Source organism: Aulonocara sp. 'chitande type north' Nkhata Bay, linkage group LG16 (assembly GCF_057382095.1).
Source record: "Aulonocara sp. 'chitande type north' Nkhata Bay isolate Kocher_YH1m ecotype deep benthic linkage group LG16, A_spYH_male_GT1.1, whole genome shotgun sequence".
NCBI classification, from domain to species: Eukaryota; Metazoa; Chordata; class Actinopteri; order Cichliformes; family Cichlidae; genus Aulonocara; species Aulonocara sp. 'chitande type north' Nkhata Bay.
Window position 1 is genome coordinate 38,462,063 of NC_141359.1, and position 19,182 is coordinate 38,481,244.

At 41.2% G+C, this 19,182-nt stretch overlaps 1 protein-coding gene across 2 annotated transcripts in view; it reads right to left on the bottom strand.

Annotated features, from left to right (window-relative positions):
• Positions 1–19,182, bottom strand: part of pth2ra (parathyroid hormone 2 receptor a) — a 70,996-nt gene that overhangs the window by 23,783 nt on the left and 28,031 nt on the right. For both annotated transcript variants that reach the window (XM_086267023.1, XM_086267022.1), the window contains exons 7-9: positions 16,578–16,731; positions 10,356–10,416; positions 8,873–8,939 (exon numbers count right to left, since the gene is read on the bottom strand). In XM_086267023.1, coding sequence (XP_086123149.1) covers positions 8,873–8,939; positions 10,356–10,416; positions 16,578–16,731 — 282 coding nt within the window. The remainder of the gene's footprint in view (positions 1–8,872; positions 8,940–10,355; positions 10,417–16,577; positions 16,732–19,182) is intronic.

The window sequence follows — 19,182 nt, forward strand, 5'->3', positions numbered from 1 at the left end:
GGGGACACAGAGAGACATGACGGGCAAGGGATCAAAACTAGAAGCCATAGAATAAATCACACACAAGTACAATAATACAAAAATCACAAAGAACTAAAAACGCTGGGTCAGGAGACCCAGGACCGTGACAAATCCAAAAGTAATTCCAAGTATTTACTACTAAATATTGAATACAGGGTGCGTGTATTACCTGCACATGTAGTTTATGTGAAACATGGAGCACTACATCATTACCAGTGTGAGACGGGGAAAGTTGGAGCCTTTTTAATGATTTGTAGACCTTGGCCTTCTCAGTGCCTTTATAAAAATATCACAGCTCTGATTATCTATGCAGGTTTTTCTTTTTAGAAACACGGAGAGTTCATTAAAACCGTCCTGAGGTCATTTTCTCTTGGGGTTAATTGTGCTCAGATGTATCTGCCTGAGATTCTTATGCCCTGAGAAATTCATGCACACACACACCTACGTGCGCATGTGCGGCATAGTTTTATCTCCTGTGGAATCTATTATTTGTACATCAGCGGTATCATCGTTGTAAGAAGTTTCCTATTCGGTGATCTAAATTTGAGGGATGGTCAGCCCGTTCTCATCAGTGCATCGGTTAGAAAAACGACCCAACGTTGCTTTTTCTCTCTACAGCATTTTAAAGGACACGAGGAACCAGAGGATACCAAGAACACCTGTTCTTCATCCGAACAAACAGTCTGTACAGCAGTCAGTTTCACGCACGAGTATTTAAAGGAACAAACACAACCTGATTTCACTGGATTGTAGGATGAGCATGTAACAAATGTGGGGCTGTTCTCATCCAGTGATTTATTCATTTATCAGTGACCAAAATATTTCCCCCCTTTATTTTAATTTAGCATTTTAGCCCCTAGTAAGGTCTTTAGTGTACAGTGTAAACTAGCTCGCTGCACGCTGGCCTTACATGTAACCCCAGAAAACTTTCTCACTGCAGTGTTTTGAGCTTTTCATAGCCTTACATCACAATCATAACCCACCACATGTTAAAATAATGAAAAGGGGATTGTGTTACTTTGATGTCCAAATATAGAAACTATTTGTCACAGTCGTGGGTCTGTGGCCCAGTGTGTTGAGTAGTTTATTATTTATTTGTTGCATTATTGCTGTCTGTGTTTTGGTCCCCTTGCCCCTCGTGTTACTCTGTGCTCCCTCTGTTTCTGTGTCATCCCTGCCTGTGTGTTCCCTCTGTTCTAGGTTAGTCAGGTCTCTGCATCTGTGCCTTTGCATGTGTGTTGAGTTTCCTGTCTTATTGTGAAGGTCCGTGTCTTATGTCAGTGTATTCAGTTTGCATCCTCCCTGTCTCGTCATGTCGATTAGCTTCAGCCACGTCTCCCTCCTGTGTGCAGTTTCCTCATTTCCCTATGTGTATTTATAGTGTTTGTTCTCTTGTACTCGTCACTGGTCCGTCTGTGTTACCTCCCTGTGTTATTCTGTCTCACCCTAGCATTATCCTGAACATCATCCCGCGAGTCATGCTTTCAGGTTTCTTTAGTTAGTTCCTCCCAGTTTGGTTATTTCTCAGTTCCTGTCCTCACCACCTCTGTGTCACTCTGTATTTCAGAACTTATATTCAGAACTCTGCTGCTCGAGTCCTCACTAAGACCAAAAAGGTGGACCACATCAGTCCAGCTCTGAGGTCTTTACACTGGCTGCCTGTCCGTCAGAGGATAGACTTTAAAGTTCTGATGCTGGACTATAAAGCTCTGAATGGTTTAGGACCAAAATACATCAGTGACCTCCTGACCCAGTATGAACCTTCCAGATCCCTCAGGTCATCTGGATCCGGTCTTTTATCAGTTCCCAGAGTCAGAACCAGACACGGAGAAGCTGCATTCAGCTTTTATGCTCCTTATATCTGGAACAAACTCCCAGAAAGCCTCAGATCAGCTGAAACACTCAGTTTATTTAAATCCAGGTTGAAGACTCACCTGTTCTCAGCTGCATTTGAATAAAGCACCAAATCCACACTTTTAAGCTTAAATTTCAAAACTAACATTTTAACTACTGATTTTATCTGTTTTGATTTTATATACTGTTTTGTTTGTTTGTTTGCTTGTTTTAATCAATTTTAAATCTTGTTTTTGTTTCTAATGTCTCTGTAAAGCACTTTGAATCACCTTGTTGTTGAATTGTGCTATACAAATAAACTTGCCTTGCCTATTTTCACCCCATGTCAATAAAGATCACTCTTCTCATCTAAGTCATTGCCTGCATCTTTGGGTCCTTCTCTTACTCCACACGGCTTGTCTTGTTAGCCGTGATACTATTACAGAAGTTCAGAATTACACAAAAGGGGATTGATGCAAGGAACACCTAAAACCTTAGTTAAGCTTTGTATTTAACCTCTCAGGAAACAGATGTAGCTGTCCATTTGTTTTGACTTCTTTTAAAATTGCTCAGTAGATGCACATTTACACAGGCTGGTTATGGGGTGCTGGCACAGATGCGCTCAGTCAGACGGAACAACTTTCACATTTGTTCACAAGAGCCAGCTCACTGTAATCCACTAGAAAACAAAGGAATCTGCTTTTGGAATGACCTACAGCATAGAGACAGTGTGGAATAACAAGTTTAAACTCCTTCACCTCTATCCATTACATCCAAACAGTACCCACTGTTAGGGTAATCACATGAGACACGCTATTCCTCTTACAGATAATTCTTTTGGGAGAGAGAGAAGAATAATTGCTATTTCTTACCAAGGAGGACAAAGACGACTAAACCTATTGACCAGAAGCACAGTGAGCCAGCTCTCAAGTCTTTTTTTAGCACCCTTGACTTTTCCTTTGAGATAACGGGAATACACCGAGGTCTTGTACTGCCTCCCTAATTAGATAATAAGCTTCCAGGATGGCCTTGAGGCCCTGAGGAAACACCAGGGGCCCGTTCTTCGTACGTCGCTTACTACATCCAAGATCAAATGACACATCCAAGATCAAATCATCGCGCTAACCGTGAGCTCGCTAATCCGGTTCCCCGAACACACCTGCTGTTGACGATTACTACAGCTGGACGCAGTAATGTGACATCACTGGGTGTCGTAAAAGGGGCTACGCATCGATAGTAGAAACATTGATCGGCAACCCCCTGATTGGTCGGCGAAAATGTCGACGGAGCGCGCTCGGCTCGGTATTTTTCGGCAGCAGAGCAAGAACTCTTGAGTGAGGGATTTCAGGAGTTTCAGAGTTTAATCAGAACGCAAGGGAACACTGCAAAGGCTGCAAAAGCAAGGAGCGAGGGCTGGCAGGAAGTTGCTGACAAATTAAACTCGTAAGTAATTTAATAATAACAATAATAATGGAGTGGATTGATATAGCGCTTTTCAAGGCACCCAAAGCACTGTACAATGCCACTATTCAGTCACTCTCACATTCACACACTGGGGGAGGCAGCTACAGTTGTAGCCACAGCTGCCCTGGGGCAGACTGACAGAAGCCAGGCTGCCATATTGCGCCATCGGCCCCTCTGGCCAACACCAGTAGGCGGTAGGGTAGATTTATTATATTACACTATATTATCCAATATTATATTACATTATATTATAATATGTTATATTTTATCCTCTGTCACATTAGAGCCACGACAGGACCCACTAGAACATGGGAACAGGTAAAAGTGAAATATAAGAATATTCTACAGAATGGTAATATTTATCACTTATATTGCTTTTAGTCTCTTGAACAGAGACCCTGTAATAATCTGTTTGTTTATAACAGCAACCAAGAAAAGGGCAGAGCAACAAAAGACAGGTGGTGGTCCTGCACCCCCTCGTCAACAAGTTGGTTAAGTAAATAATACCCTCACGGGAATATCGATATCTCTCTATGAGCACACTGTCGCGCTGAGCTAAAGGATCCTGTCTGTCCCGCAATATACGCTGAATTCTGAAAACTCTCCTTATCAATCTTGCACCTTCCGCAATGGGTTGCTCGCGTATACGGACAGGACATGGCTGCGACAGGCTTCCCAAATCCACCTTCGCTTTTATAGCCGTGGTCTCTCATCTTGATTACACGAAGTAATTTACAATTGCTACTCTGAAATATGAATTAAATCTGTAATAATCACATACATGTAATAGAATGTTAATAGTACATTTCCCTTTTTTAGGAAATGACCTGTGTGAAATCAATAAATGGATCAGGTGCTGCATTGTCTTTAGTTACATTGATGTTATTTATTTATGGTGAAACAGTGGTGGAATATCGCTGTTGCTTTCGTATGAATGACGCGGACATACCTGCGTGGCCGCGATCTAATCCTGTTTACATAAAGTAAGCCTGCTCCCGAGCAGGTTTACGCTTACGGCTCTGTTGCTATGACAGCAAGTCCCGGATGAGCTTCGGGGAACCGACTGATCCAGGATCACGCGAAATCGTCAACAATCTAATCCGGCTAACCTACTTAGCGAGGTACGAAGAACGGGCCCCAGGTAGGAGGCATAGGAGCAAAGATTTAAGATCACCCACAGAGTCAGAAAGGTTTGTGTATGACCTCTGGAGACCTGTCCATGAAGAAATGCTTCATGGCCGCACGGAAGAGAACGGAAAATCCTTTCCTATTTCCTTCAGTAGTGCATTTTTTATATTTTATAAATAAGACCAGTTGTTTTGTTTGTTTGTTTTGCTTCCTCTCGTGGGTACGGCTGAGCTGAAGCAGTTCAGAGGAAAATAAATAAGTAAATCAAACTTCCTGCTGAGCGCTGCGCTGCGTTGCAGCTACCAGGTGCACCTGTTTGAGGTTATTGCTGCCAGGCACCACTTACTAAATCCAAGGATTTACTTATTTTCCCCCCCAGCACACGTTTTCTTTTACATGTTCAACAAAAACTGAAAATATTCTATTTACACATTGCTAATTTAATTTAACATTCTGACCATTATTATCTTAACTGGCTCATTACGCCTAACCAGGCTTTTACCTGCTGTAACAATTTGCCATGCTGATAAATCATAATGACTCCAAATTATATAATGTGTCTCTGCTGGGATAATAACAATAACAATTGCTTAATAATTAGAATTAGATGGAAGATATTTTATTTATTATTCTATTTAAAATAAATAAATAAATAAATAAATATTGGAATTACAAAAACGGCCCACATACTCTATTCTTCTTTGTTTCACAGAGAGCAGCCCACCAGCCCACGGATACTTCACCACCTCCAACCCATCGACTTACACCAGCCCTCAGGACCACCACTTGTAAGTATAATGAATCGATACTCAGCTGCTGTACAACTAATGCTGAGCTATTTTAAAAGCAAGTGAAAGATTTGTCACCAGCGAGCCCCCGCTGTGAGGATACCCCGACAGATTCAGACCACAATGGAGTGCTGTCAGCGCTTCATGATGGATTTCTAACTCAATCTGATTGTATGAGCAGATTCCGCCTGCTTTAATTACAGTAAACCCTTGTTTTTCTTCTAGTTGAGGTTAATAAATACCTGGCAGCAATTTAAGGAAATATGGCACACACGAGCCAGGCATCGGTGCTTGGATGTCTCTCCTGGCTGCAGCCCATTAAGTGTAACCTGGCACGTATTTGTGAGAAAAATGTAGACTAAGCATCTGATCTCACTGGCAGTGTTTTAACTTTGTGCTGGCAGAGTCTGCTTTCTATACAGATCCTATGGCAATCACCACTGACAGCCTGACAAGTCGCTGAGCACAAAAACGCCCCGAGCACGCACAGAGTGAGGTCACAGGTGCCGACCGGGCAAAAAAAAGAGCTGTCTGTGGACACAGATAAGAAGAAGCTTCTTCCAGGTGCTCCCTCATTCATCAGAGGTTAGCTTCGCTCGTGGTTCTGCATACTCGATTCAGCAGATTCTTGCGCCGGATGACCTTCCTGTTGCAATCCCAGAGGAATTTATGTCTCCTCCTGGTCTCAAACCTTCAAGTGTTCAGTGATTGTGCAAACCACTGCATCACGGAGCCACACTGTCTGTGGACAAAGGTCCTCAACCTTATCCCACACAGTGACTCATTCTTCTCTGTGCCTCACTGAAACTCACTAGCTCTGCATGTAACTAAAATGATAAACAGACTGCCTGATATGGTGTTTTTTGTAGTCTGAGGACTCAAAGCTTTTTGCACTGCAGGCCACATTCACACACTCATTTATACAAATTTCACTCGATTATTTTTAAAAGTTTCTGACCTATCACAAACAATCCTGTATTTGTGATGGGGGCAATTTGGGATTCAGGGTCTTTGACATGCAGAGTGGACCAGTCAGGGACTGAAAATGAGTGTTGGTTTTGGATATTAGCAGACAGTTTAGTTTGAATAATGCTCTGATCAGACGAAAACTAAAGAAGCCACCCTCACTATGCGTCACATTTTTTTGATCGGTAGTACCCGCTGTTACAGGTGCATCGCCTAAAGTAATTATTTAAAATGCACAAGTCACCCTTTGCTCATTTTTACACCTAGTTATTTGCTTTCTGTTCCAGTTTCGATGTGCCGATGAGCTTATTGTGTGATAACTTTAATCAAAGGAGAACGACAGGATTGCAACAACTCAGTGTGCAGCGTGATCTGGATAATTGCTGCTCTTCCTTTGTGTTATTTTGCCTCTTCGTGCTCCCCATTGTTTTGGTTAGCCTTGTGGTTTAGCTGCTTGACTTGTCGTCTTTGTGCCTGCATCGTTAAGTCAACCGAGTTGTTTGTTTGTTTGTTTGTTTGGTGTACAATTCCCAGGAGGCTTTGGTATCTTTTCCTAATTCTTCCTTTAACTCTTTCATTCCTGCATCATAATTGATATGTAAGTTTTTCAGGCTTGTGCATATTTTTTTACCCCTGAATAAACCTAAATAGATCACCAAACATTTTAAGTGATATAATAAAAATTAAAGTTCATAAAAAATATTTAATATTTAATTCATGATCAGAAGGTTCAGTAAACATTTTCAAAAATGTGAATATTTTGGTAATTTTTTCATGGTTCAGGCATTAAAAGGTTAAAAGCAGGACGTGTCATGATCCTGGGCTCCAGCGTTTTCTGGGACTCTGTTTTCTGTTTGATAGTTTCCGCTTAACTTTGTTGCACTTTTCAGTTTAGTTATAACCTTTGCTTTGGTTAAGTTTGTATTCTGATTTTGTGTTCATCATTTTCTCTGTTATTCTCAGGTTTTTCCGGCTCTTCTATGTTCCCCACGTCTAGTATCTGTTTCCATCATATTTTCTGTTGTTAGGCAGTTTTGTCTTTGTTTACATCATTCTGTCAATTTCATGTGTTTTAGTCTCAGTCAGGTTATTTTTGTGATAGTCTCTTCAGTTCAGTTTGCTTCCCTCGTGCTCGTTAACTGATTCGGTTCACCTGAGCCTTGTTGTCCTCAGCTGTGTCGCTTTCCCTGATTATCTCATGTCTATTTAAGTCCTCAGTTTCTCTCTGTTCTTTATCATGTCGTTGCCCCTCCCTCCTCAATTGTGCCCAGTTTGTTCTGTTATGAAATAAGTTCTAGTTTTTTGTTTCGGTCGCGTTTCTTGTTGTTTTCCATTTTGTTTCCCGGGCTGCAACAATAAAGCTGTTTAAGTTCTGTTTAGCCCGTCTGACAAGCCCTCTCTCTGCCTACCACACAAACAGCACACAACATTGCATGCACTTTACTACATCGCATTCATATGGTATAAAGGTAGTAAATGGCTTTTCCAGCCTGAGACCAATTTTCTGTGAACAACTGGTAAAAGAACAAATCCTTCTGAGTGAACTCTATTTAAATTCCATAGGTGGTGTTTGGCTTCCCGACACATGAGGGGAATAAGTGTGGAAATTGTAAGCAAAAACAAGTTAGCATTGTCCAAATGAAAGAGGATTGCTGTACACCTTCAGCCTGTTTTCCAGCTGTGGTTGGTGAGCATGCCTGTGTGCTCCTTCAGATTTATTCCTTAGATTCAACATGTTTCAGATCCAACATATCTCCCATCAGCCACCACCGCTCCGTCTGTCCAATAACAAACACGCACCACTAAAAGTTAAGTGCAAGTGCGAAACCACAACATAAACAGTCAGAGTCACAAGTCAGAGCTGCATGATTGTTAAATATGAAGCACAGAGAAGGTGTTAGAGTGAAGGACACGCGGTGGATCCACCAATCAGAAGGTCACAGGTTGAGTTCTTCATGTGCCAGAACGGTGTGTTTGATATTATTCATGTGTGAATGGGTGAAACTGGCTCATGAAAGCACTTCAGTGGTTGATAAAACTCAACTTAAAGTATTGCAATATCACTCTATTTACTGTTTTTCATACTCCGGCACACTGAAGCCTCGAGAGAGAATAAAACGCTGCTTGCAGTTTGTATTTTTAGATTGCTCCCTGCCAAACTTTCAATCAAATCTTTATTTATTTCTGATCTGTAAAGGATACTGAGTGCACACTGCTGCTGAACTGGTTACCAGCAAGATCTTAACGTGAATAGGGAACAGAGATTTTGAAAGATTTAGTTAATATTTATAATATTATTTCTCTTATGTTACAAAACTGCTAATTTTATTGGCTTTAATTGGAGAATTTCATCTTGTAGTAACAGCATCCAAAGCATAAAATCATAACTCGCGTTTAATAACTTTAAATAACCAAATATTAGAAATTCAGAGGTTATGAGAGAAAACTCTGCATTTCAGAAGACAGTCATATAGAATGAGCCACCGATGCTTCATCGTGCTCAGCAACAAGTTGTTTGTGTTCATGGAAGGAAACTTCAAACCTTTCAGGTTACAAGCAAGAAATTCAAAAGCCTGAAGTGAAATTATAGAGGACTGCCCCTTTTTACAAAAGTGTATCCTTGTGAATTTTCAAGCTGCATTTATAGGCAGCAACAAATGTAGCACTCTTACCCCAATCGCTGTCAAGATGGGAACCTGGTAGATCCATTTGATGTTCCCAGCGCTCAACTCCCAGCACCTGCAGGTGACACAGATGCAGAGGAAGGAAGAAGATTCTCAGTGAGAGAGGCAGAAGCAAAAGGTGATGGTGTCATTCAGAAAAGCAGACTGAGTAGAGAAGTGGAACTGTGTAGAGAAACTCTGAAATGCTCGAGACTGCAGTGATGGTGTGATGATCCTAGTGTTTCTATTATTTTTTCCTGTGACAATAACTGAATATGAGCTTCTTTTGGAGGTTTTCACATCTTTAAGTTATATTTTCTGGATTTAAGATGGCACTGATTTATTTTCTGTGCCATCTTTGAGTTAATGTAGGAATGAATTTCAATTATTGTTTGTCTTTGTTTCATATAACAGTAGCCTGAGGTCCCTCAGTGCTATTGCATCTGTTCCTCTCTTTAAGTATTCGCATCCTCTATTGTTCCCTGTTTTCTTGTTTCGTGCGTCCTTCAGGTTAGCTTTGGTTTTACTTCCTGTCTCCGTCTTCCCCTGGCTCTTCTAACCTGTTCCGACCTGTCTCTTGTTGTCTAATCAGCCCTTTGTGTATAAATAGTCCTGTCTCCCTTTTGTGCTTTGTCGAAGCATCTGTTTCCCTGTGTGGTGCTCTCAGTGGTCTCCTGTGACTTCTCTTGGTTTCTAGACTTTATTTATGGCCTAAATGCAGGTTTCTGTTATTTAACTCTGCCTCTGGTTTCCTACATTTGGGTCCAAAGCTCTACGCTCAATGCTTTTAGACACACAGAGCAAATAAAAAGGTGTATGAATAAAGTCAGAAACAGGCAGAGGTGTGACCTACTTTAGATACTGCTAAAGAAGAACAGCAAAGGAAAATTAGATATTTTCCATTTAACTTGTTAATACATTTTAAATTCAAAGGAGAATGTTAGTTTTTTCATTTTTGATTATAATTTTTTTTAATTTACTGTTTGTTTGTTTTTTTAATCTGGGGTTGTTTTTATTATTTTGGGTTTAATTTAATTTCCCAATTCTAGTTTAGGTCATATCACATTATCTAAATATTTTGATTAAGGATTTTAAAATGCCAAAACGTCAGCTTGTATTTCTTGCAGTAGTTTGTGGTGAATATTGTCATGTTGCACAAACCAGGATATTGACCGACTGCCTGCATTTGTTGTTCCCGTTTTGACTTATAATTCCTGTGGTCTCTCATGTTTAACTCTCTAACAACTCTTTTCATTATCCAGATTTTGCCTTGTGTACTTCAAACATTGGCAACGTCTGAAGGTGCTTGATTTGGTATCAAGCACTCCAAATCAAGCATTCTTTGCATATCAAATCCTGTATTTCACTGATTCAAATGTCACCACAATTAAGCAGTGATTACAACGTCCCGCCTCTCTTCTTATTCATTTTGAAGGACGTCTTACACCTCGCAGGGATAATCTCGTTAGAGTCTGAGTCCTCTCTCTCTTACCTTGCATCTGCCACTGTTGCCCTGACGATCGCCCACACTGCCACAAAAACAGCTGGAACACCTGAAATTAGACATAATGCAAAATGAGATGTTTTGCAGGTGATGTCATATGTGCTGTTTACCTGATTTATTTCCCAGACTGCACTTCACATTGTTTGTCGCTGTATCTCTGACACATCACAATACAGAAGGAGAACCAAGCTGAGGTGATCGTTACAATTTAAAAGCAGCCTGTTTGCTTTATTGACAAAAGTGTAAAACTGTTATTTTAAAATAATATTCAGTCACGACAGAGTGGATCCTGGTGAAAGGTGTTGTATTGGTGTTGTAAAAGGTCACATTACTCAAAGGTCACAAAGTAGGAGAAATAAAACCCGACACGGGCATGTTAGCTAATGCAGGCATCACACACAGAACATGACGTGAATGTAAACATCAGAGTAATCCCACATGCTGGTGACATACAGACACACTTAATTACACATTCATACTTCATGATATAACGCCCTCCGACCCAGCAGCTTTGATTCATGGCGAGTCTCAGAGCAGCACATTCAGCCTCTCCTGTCAGGCGTAATTCTTCTGTCTCTAAAGAGCTTTTGTGTGTTTTCTTATGTGTACACAAACACACATACAGGGACTTCCTAAAGAAACTTCCAACTGCACTGTTACTTTGTTCAAACTGTGTGGGTTGTTATTGATTTCCCTTCCACTCCACAGTTTCTAAACCATTTAAAAACACTTAAATGTACCAGTGTAAAAACAAGAGTAAATGCATTAACTATTCGACTAAGATTTGGTACCTTTGGGGAGTAATATGTTTAAACCTAAAGAGTGGTTTTGTAGATTAAGTTACACCACATTCTCATTCCCAGAGTGTTAAAGTCAGTTGTTTAGTCATAAATCCACAAGGACTCCTTTTGACTTCAGTGACTACAAGGTTTAAAGTTTCATCCTCCCGTGAATCTCTGGAGCACTTTAAGCTCAGCTGTTACTTCAAGATCGCTCCTTAAAATGCTTGCAGAGGGCAATTTTACCACGGCCTTCGACTTGGACAGAGTAAACATCAGCTTCTTTCAAACCTTCAGATGAAGTATCATGGTGGTTATTGTGCAGCTGGTGCTGAGAACTGGGTCTCCATCTATGGCTTAGTAGTTTTAAACTAGAAGTATGCTTGTTGTTCATTTCAACATTCCCAGGGCAGTGCACCATTTATGTCAACTGGAGTCAAACCGTACCATGGCGAGGTGGCTGAGAGGGAATATTCAGTAACATAACCGGAACCATGGCCAAACTTCACAGTAGTGTTCTTGTGCATCTGAATGGGTGCTACTTCAAAATCACTCCCTTTAAGCATGTTTGCAAGTCTGCAGTTTCACTACTGTCCTCAAACTTGTTTCAGTCTTGTATGTTGACTGTCATAGTTGGAGCCTGAGCACTAAAAGTCCAAATGCTCTATTGCACAGGTGTCCAAGTCCAGGCCTCGAGGGCTGGTGTCCTGCAGGTTTTAGATGTGTCCTTGATCTAACACAGCTGATTTAAATGGCTAAATTACCTCCTCAACATGTCTTGAAGTTCTCCAGAGGCTGGTAATGAACTGATCACTTGATTCAGGTGTGTTGACCCAGGGTGAGATCTAAAACCTGCAGGACACCGGCCCTCGAGGCCTGGAGTTCGACACCCCTGCTCTATTGTATCTGCTCTGTTTACTAATTCGTCAAATGAATTAGCTTTTTGGAGGCCTTAACATGCAACAGCTAAATCACAGAATTTAGCACACACATCAGGTCTGGTAAACATAATTTCCTTAGAGATTAATAAAGTATTCTGATTCCAATTCTGGAAGAAAAAAAATTACATGTTTATTGGTTTGGGGTTTTCAAAATGCCACCTTTGCAGGTTATAAATAAGTATTATGGACACACAGTTTGAGGTACATGAATGAAATTTGGTACATATGTGTAACATGCAAAGACGGACAACAAAGTCTATGGCCTCCCTGACCCAACAGGAAGTCTGCCATATTGAACTGAAAATGGCTTTTTCAAACTCCACGTAGAGATTTTATCGAATAAAACTCATATTCAGTCAGTTTAAACTACAGACTTGGGCAATATTAAACTGCTGAACTTGCATTACACGCACATTGTCTAATCTCGACCCAACTTTTCAGGTATGATAAGGATTTACCCCTGAACACATTTTAATTGTAATACTTAATAGCTGTCATAGTGCCAGGAACAGGACATGCAATGATTTCTGCTCCCAGGTTGACCAAATCCATCTCAAAAGTGGTCAGAATCAACATCAGATAGTGATGATGCTTCAGTGTGAAACTGTAAGCAAAAAAATAGTGCGCTTGATATACGAGTCTCAAATTTGGCAGCCTTACGTAATACCTCAAGATGTAGAGAAAAATCTCTTGGAGCCATGTCCCAAAGCCAGCAGGAAGTCAGCCATACTGAATTTAAGAATTTATTGATATGTACTTTAACAAACCCCACCAAAACATTTCGTCAGATCAACATGAACAATGGTGATCTGACAAAGTGCAAACTGAATTCCTTGGTGATATTAAACTGCGAAGATTTTGAGTTTTCATGAAAGGTCATGGTGGCATGACAGAGTTCAATTATTCATCACAGGACGCACCTTGTCCAGTCTGTCCCTAACTTCACGTGCTGGATAGGACACGCCTACGTGCTAATATTAGGTCACACAGTAGGTAATAATCATCATTTAATCTACCGTGGCTCAGGGAGTTGGGAATCGCATCTGTCACCGGAAGGTCGCCGGTTCAATCCCCGGGCTCTCTGTCCTGGTCGTTGTGTCCTTGAGCAAGACACTTTACCCTACTTGCCTACTGGTGTTGGCCAGAGGGCCCAATGGCAGCCTTGCTTCTGTCAGCCTGCCCCAGGGCAGCTGTGGCTACAACCGTAGCTTGCCTCCACCAGTGTGTGAATGTGAGAGTGAATGAATAGTGGTATTGTAAAGCGCTTTGGGTGCCTTGAAAAGCGCTATATAAATCCAATCCATTATTATTATTACGTGAAATTTAAATTGTTTGTTCCACACCTGATCTACATTAGTGTGATATACGGTTAGACAACTGACAAACAGTGGGCACAGAAGGTGTTCAGTAAGTAAGTGACGCAGCACCCAATTAGCTTCCTAAACTGAAAACAGCCACATGTCCGTGTGAGTCTAGTCAACCGCAGCATGCCCGAGATGTAGCTCAGCTCGACCTCAGCACGGGTCGGCTGAAGCTGGCCTGGACGTGTGGCAGGGTGCGAGGGCCCTCTCGTCGCTTTTTGCAGCTTTAATTGGTCATTAAATCTGAGTCTCCATGTATGTCTGATTCTGAATTTTTAGCAAGTTTCAATTAAAGAGTCCAGTTTCCAACCCAGAAAGCAATGAACTGGGTCAGAAATGCAATCAGCAGCATACGTGTCCTGTTTATTCCCACATTCAGAGTTTTCCACTGCGAATTAATCCAAACGCTATCCCCGATGCCTGAGAAAGCACATGTGGGGTAAAAGATTTCAACTCTGGTTTCTGCCATCAACCCACAGTGCTGTCATTCTGCACGCACAAAACGGGGATTTCATTTTTTCTGATGGTTTGCAACTTTTTGCACTTTCACACAGTGAAAAAGGTGTTGAATGATTGCTGTGCTGACACACTAGCAGAGATCCAGTGAACATCGCAGGGGCACCTGTGCAATTTGACAAAATGGGACTTCCAGTGAGCCACTAAAAACAGCCAGACTGGAAGCCATTTGAACATGACCTTAAAGGACCCCTCTGATTCATTAGATAAGCATCAGGGTTCCCAACCCTACCCATAATTCTGGTGCCTAAGCTAACCAGAGTGAATGCTGATGTAAAAAGCCAATGTTGCTTTTCTTCTCAAAACCTTGAGCCACTGCATCAAGGCGCCAACGTCAAATGTGTGACAGAATTTCACTTTTTGATGCTGTGGCGATGATAATATTTTAAATTGCTCCACCAGAGACCATAACTATCTGAGAAGCACAGATACTAGCAAATATTACTCTGAGGCAGGAAAGGAAACAACCCACACTGTCACTGTGTGAGAAGCTAAGACGACGATGTGAGATCCACTTTTGCAAAAAGAGAAATTAAATGTGACAGAACCATTTTTTCTTCCTCTGACATCATTAACAGCAGCATTTATAATGCACGTATTCTATTGCCACTGCCACTTAACTCATTAAGCAACTCCTCAAATCTGTCACACGCTCTAAATTGTATTTGGATGCATGTGGAATTACTGATGGTGTCTCCTGTTCATGCGGCTTCACAAACAGACGTGATAAGATTGTGACTGTCGTTGGCCGAGATCAGCTCCTCATACCTCTTCCCTCTATCATCACTATAAACCCCTTCTCTAAATGCAACAGCTTCAATATTGTTAGCATAATTAATCACTGGAACTTTAATCGGGTGATAAGTGGTCCCCGTCCTTCAGTATGTATATTCTGCAGACCAGACATTTGAAATGAATTCTGTATCTTATCTGCAGCTCCAAAGACAAAATGAAGAAAGAGAGAGAGAGGTTGGCAGAGCTTAAAGGGAGTGTGGGAGCAGAGAAAAGAGCAGGGATGTAATCATGATCTTGTGTTAGTCACCGAGTTTCTTCACTGGGAAAGCTAATGGCTTATAGATATTTTGCAGCGAGTGCTTGACGATAACTGCAGATGGAAACAAAACACCGTGTTGTTAAAGGAACCGTTGGGCTTTCATCTAAAACATGACAAATTAAAAATGTGCTAAAAGTGTGTGTTTAGGGCAACTTTACCAATAAGACAACTTAAAAATGGTTGATAGTGAACTCTAACAGATATATCTGCAAAGTGTTTTACCCTGCTGGGGAATGCTTCCCCCTCTTATCTCTTGCTGGTGTCATGCTGTCGAGCCAAAGCAGCTCAAAAATGTGTGCTGAAAAAATAATTAGTTCAAAAGAAGGCAGGGAGTGGCGGCATCATTATGTGGATTCATCCCCTCCTGTGAATGAACACATGGATTCATAAAAGACAAACCACAAGCCAAAGAATGGCTGTAAATTATGCAAATATACAAATCAGCTTAAGAAAATGCATCGCATTCCCTTTATATTCCTCAGTCATAAATTTTAATAGTATTATTTGGTATATGGAGGAATTTTACAGTAACTTTTTGAGAATGTTTTAACATGTCTGTAAAGCAAATTTCAGTTAATGAATCAGGCGACCCCAAAGACTTGAGCAGAAAGGCTATTTATTTTACAGAAATAGTGCTTTAATGATTTAAAAAGTAAATGAAATTATTGCTGTTTTAGAGCAGCGGTGCTTCAAAGGATAGCTGCAGATTTCTGTCAGAATCTGCAGATTATACAGTACAAAGAAAATGTTCACGTTGTCTTCCCAACAGTTTCACACACTTGCAAGTAATCAATTAAGTGCATCTGATTAGCAGCACCTGGCTGCTGCACAACCTCTTAATTCCTATAGAACCAGTAATGGTGCACATAGTTTTCACAGGACTGCATTTGATCACATTTGAACTTTCAACGCAGTTTGATGGAGGAGTCAATAAAAGGTCTATTATTATTTTATATTTTAGTATTTTATTACAGCTGATGTAATCCAACATTAGTGACTTAAAGTAACTACAAGTAAAGAAAACCAGAGGAGACGGAAAAGTAATGTGAATGCTCTTTGCTCTTTGCTTGTTCATGCGGCTTCAAAGAAACAAACGAAAAATACGTTGTGGGGAAAAAACCCTTTCATCTACTTTTCTTAAAAATGTGACACACTCCTTTGCAAGGACAGAACAAAAACTTGAACAAAAACACAAGACAAATCTGTTCTGTTTCAGATGAAACAACATAATTTTATTCCAAAAGTCTTTTTTGCTGCTTTTGATGTGATGAATTACACAACTGCCATCAAAACAACAATAAACTGCAGATATAAAACTGACTTCTGTTAATCACTCACTTAACTCTGCTCGAAAGGTTTGGAAATTCCCCTACACAGCAGACATAAACTATATTAATGAGTCTCTTCTCTGAAGCATGTTGGAAAACATTAAGCGCTGTTTTACATATGGTGTCATATTGTAGTTGCAATGAAGCCATAAACTTCAGAACTGATGCTTTCGTCACGTTTTGTCCTCCTTCATAACTGCGTTATGTGTAATGTAATCTTTTAGTGCTTACCCCATCCGATGAGTATCAAACCCCAGAGGTATTTGGAATCTGATCGGAAGGCCATGAAGATGAGACTGTGGAGGTAAAGGCCTTCTACCAGAATCCAGTAGTAATTGGTAGCCAGAAAGTAGATGAAGAGCAGCACAGTCACCTTGCAGCCAATCTGAAAGCATTAACAGTTTTATCAGATCCTATTTGAAACTAGTATTATGCAGCTTATTATGCTGTTATTTTGCATGTCTGTGTGTTGACACACGCGATGATCACAGTACTTCAAAGTATTCAAACACCACAGGTGATGATAAGAGAGGAAATGATCTCATTACAATCAGAAGCAGCTTGCTGTATAAATTTGCACAAAGATGTTATTAACTAGAACATAAACACAGAGTAAAGCAGCTTCTGCTAACTATGTCATTGTTTGTGTATGATTCCAAGATTAGTGACATGTACAGGCTATGCCCACTAAATTTTATACTGTAAAGGTTTCAGACGTAACCTGGATTGTTTTCTTTGTCATTTTTCATCTCTGAAAATCAAAATCGTATGATAGAAGTCTGCTAAACTCACTACTCAGTTGTTACAATAGAACTGACACTATATACAGTGGGGCAAAAAAGTATTTAGTCAGCCACCGATTGTGCAAGTTCCCCCACCTAAAATGATGACAGAGGTCAGTAATTTGCACCAGAGGTACACTTCAACTGTGAGAGACAGAATGTGAAAAAAAATCCATGAATCCACATGGTAGGATTTGTAAAGAATTTATTTGTAAATCAGGGTGGAAAATAAGTATTTGGTCAATAACAAAAATACAACTCAATACTTTGTAACATAACCTTTGTTGGCAATAACAGAGGTCAAACGTTTACTATAGGTCTTTACCAGGTTTGCACACACAGTAGCTGGTATTTTGGCCCATTCCTCCATGCAGATCTTCTCGAGAGCAGTGATGTTTTGGGGCTGTCGCCGAGCAACACGGACTTTCAACTCCCGCCACAGATTTTCTATGGGGTTGAGGTCTGGAGACTGGCTAGGCCACTCCAGGACTTTCAAATGCTTCTTACGGAGCCACTCCTTTGTTGCCCGGGCGGTGTGTTTTGGATCATTGTCATGTTGGAAGACCCAGCCTCGTTTCATCTTCAAAGTTCTCACTGATGGAAGGAGGTTTTGGCTCAAAATCTCACGATACATGGCCCCATTCATTCTGTCCTTAACACGGATCAGTCGTCCTGTCCCCTTGGCAGAAAAACAGCTCCATAGCATGATGTTTCCACCCCCATGCTTCACAGTAGGTATGGTGTTCTTGGGATGCAACTCAGTATTCTTCTTCCTCCAAACACGACGAGTTGAGTTTATACCAAAAAGTTCTACTTTGGTTTCATCTGACCACATGACATTCTCCCAATCCTCTGCTGTATCATCCATGTGCTCTCTGGCAAACTTCAGACGGGCCTGGACATGCACTGGCTTCAGCAGCGGAACACGTCTGGCACTGCGGGATTTGATTCCCTGCCGTTGTAGTGTGTTACTGATGGTGACCTTTGTTACTTTGGTCCCAGCTCTCTGCAGGTCATTCACCAGGTCCCCCCGTGTGGTTCTGGGATCTTTGCTCACCGTTCTCATGATCATTTTGACCCCACGGGATGAGATCTTGCGTGGAGCCCCAGATCGAGGGAGATTATCAGTGGTCTTGTATGTCTTCCATTTTCTGATGATTGCGCCCACAGTTGATTTTTTCACACCAAGCTGCTTGCCTATTGTAGATTCACTCTTCCCAGTCTGGTGCAGGTCTACAATACTTTTCCTGGTGTCCTTCGAAAGCTCTTTGGTCTTGGCCATGGCGGAGTTTGGAGTCTGACTGTTTGAGGCTGTGGACAGGTGTCTTTTATACAGATGATGAGTTCAAACAGGTGCCATTTGTTAGATTTGTATTGTTGATTGTAGAGGAAGAACATTATATATATATATATATATATATATATATATATAATATATATATACACACACACACTGGGTGAATGTGCAGTAGTAGCAGCTAGCAGGTGAATTCTGTACATTAATATGAATAGACATCTGACTATTTTACAGGATAGACAATATAAACATATTTAAAGTTAAAGGAATTGAAATGTACATTGTGCCTTGGTTTAGTGTCTGGAAGAGTCCTGTCTCAGTCAATTATAGATGATGTGAGCGGGCAGGTGTGTGTGTTTAGGGCACGGGTGGCTTGGGGATAGAAGCTCCTCTTGAGTCTTTCTGTCCTTGCCCGGAAGATGCGGAACCTTCTACCAGATTGCAGAAGTTGGAACAGTTTGTTGCCAGGATGGGACGGGTCCTTCAGTATCTGCGCTGCTCTAGTCCGGCATCTCCTGGTGTAGGTGTCCTGAAGCGGGGGGAGAGCAATCCTGCAGCAGCGTTCTGCTGTACGGATCACTCTCTGGAGAGCTTTTTGGTCCTTCACACAGCTGTTCCCAAACCACGATGTCATGTTCTGTGTGAGGATGCTCTCCACAGCGCCTGTATAGAAAATCCTGAGGATCTTTGGAGAGACCCTGAACTTCCTCAGTTGTCGTAGGTGATACAGGCGCTGCCTAGCCTTTTGGTCTGGACC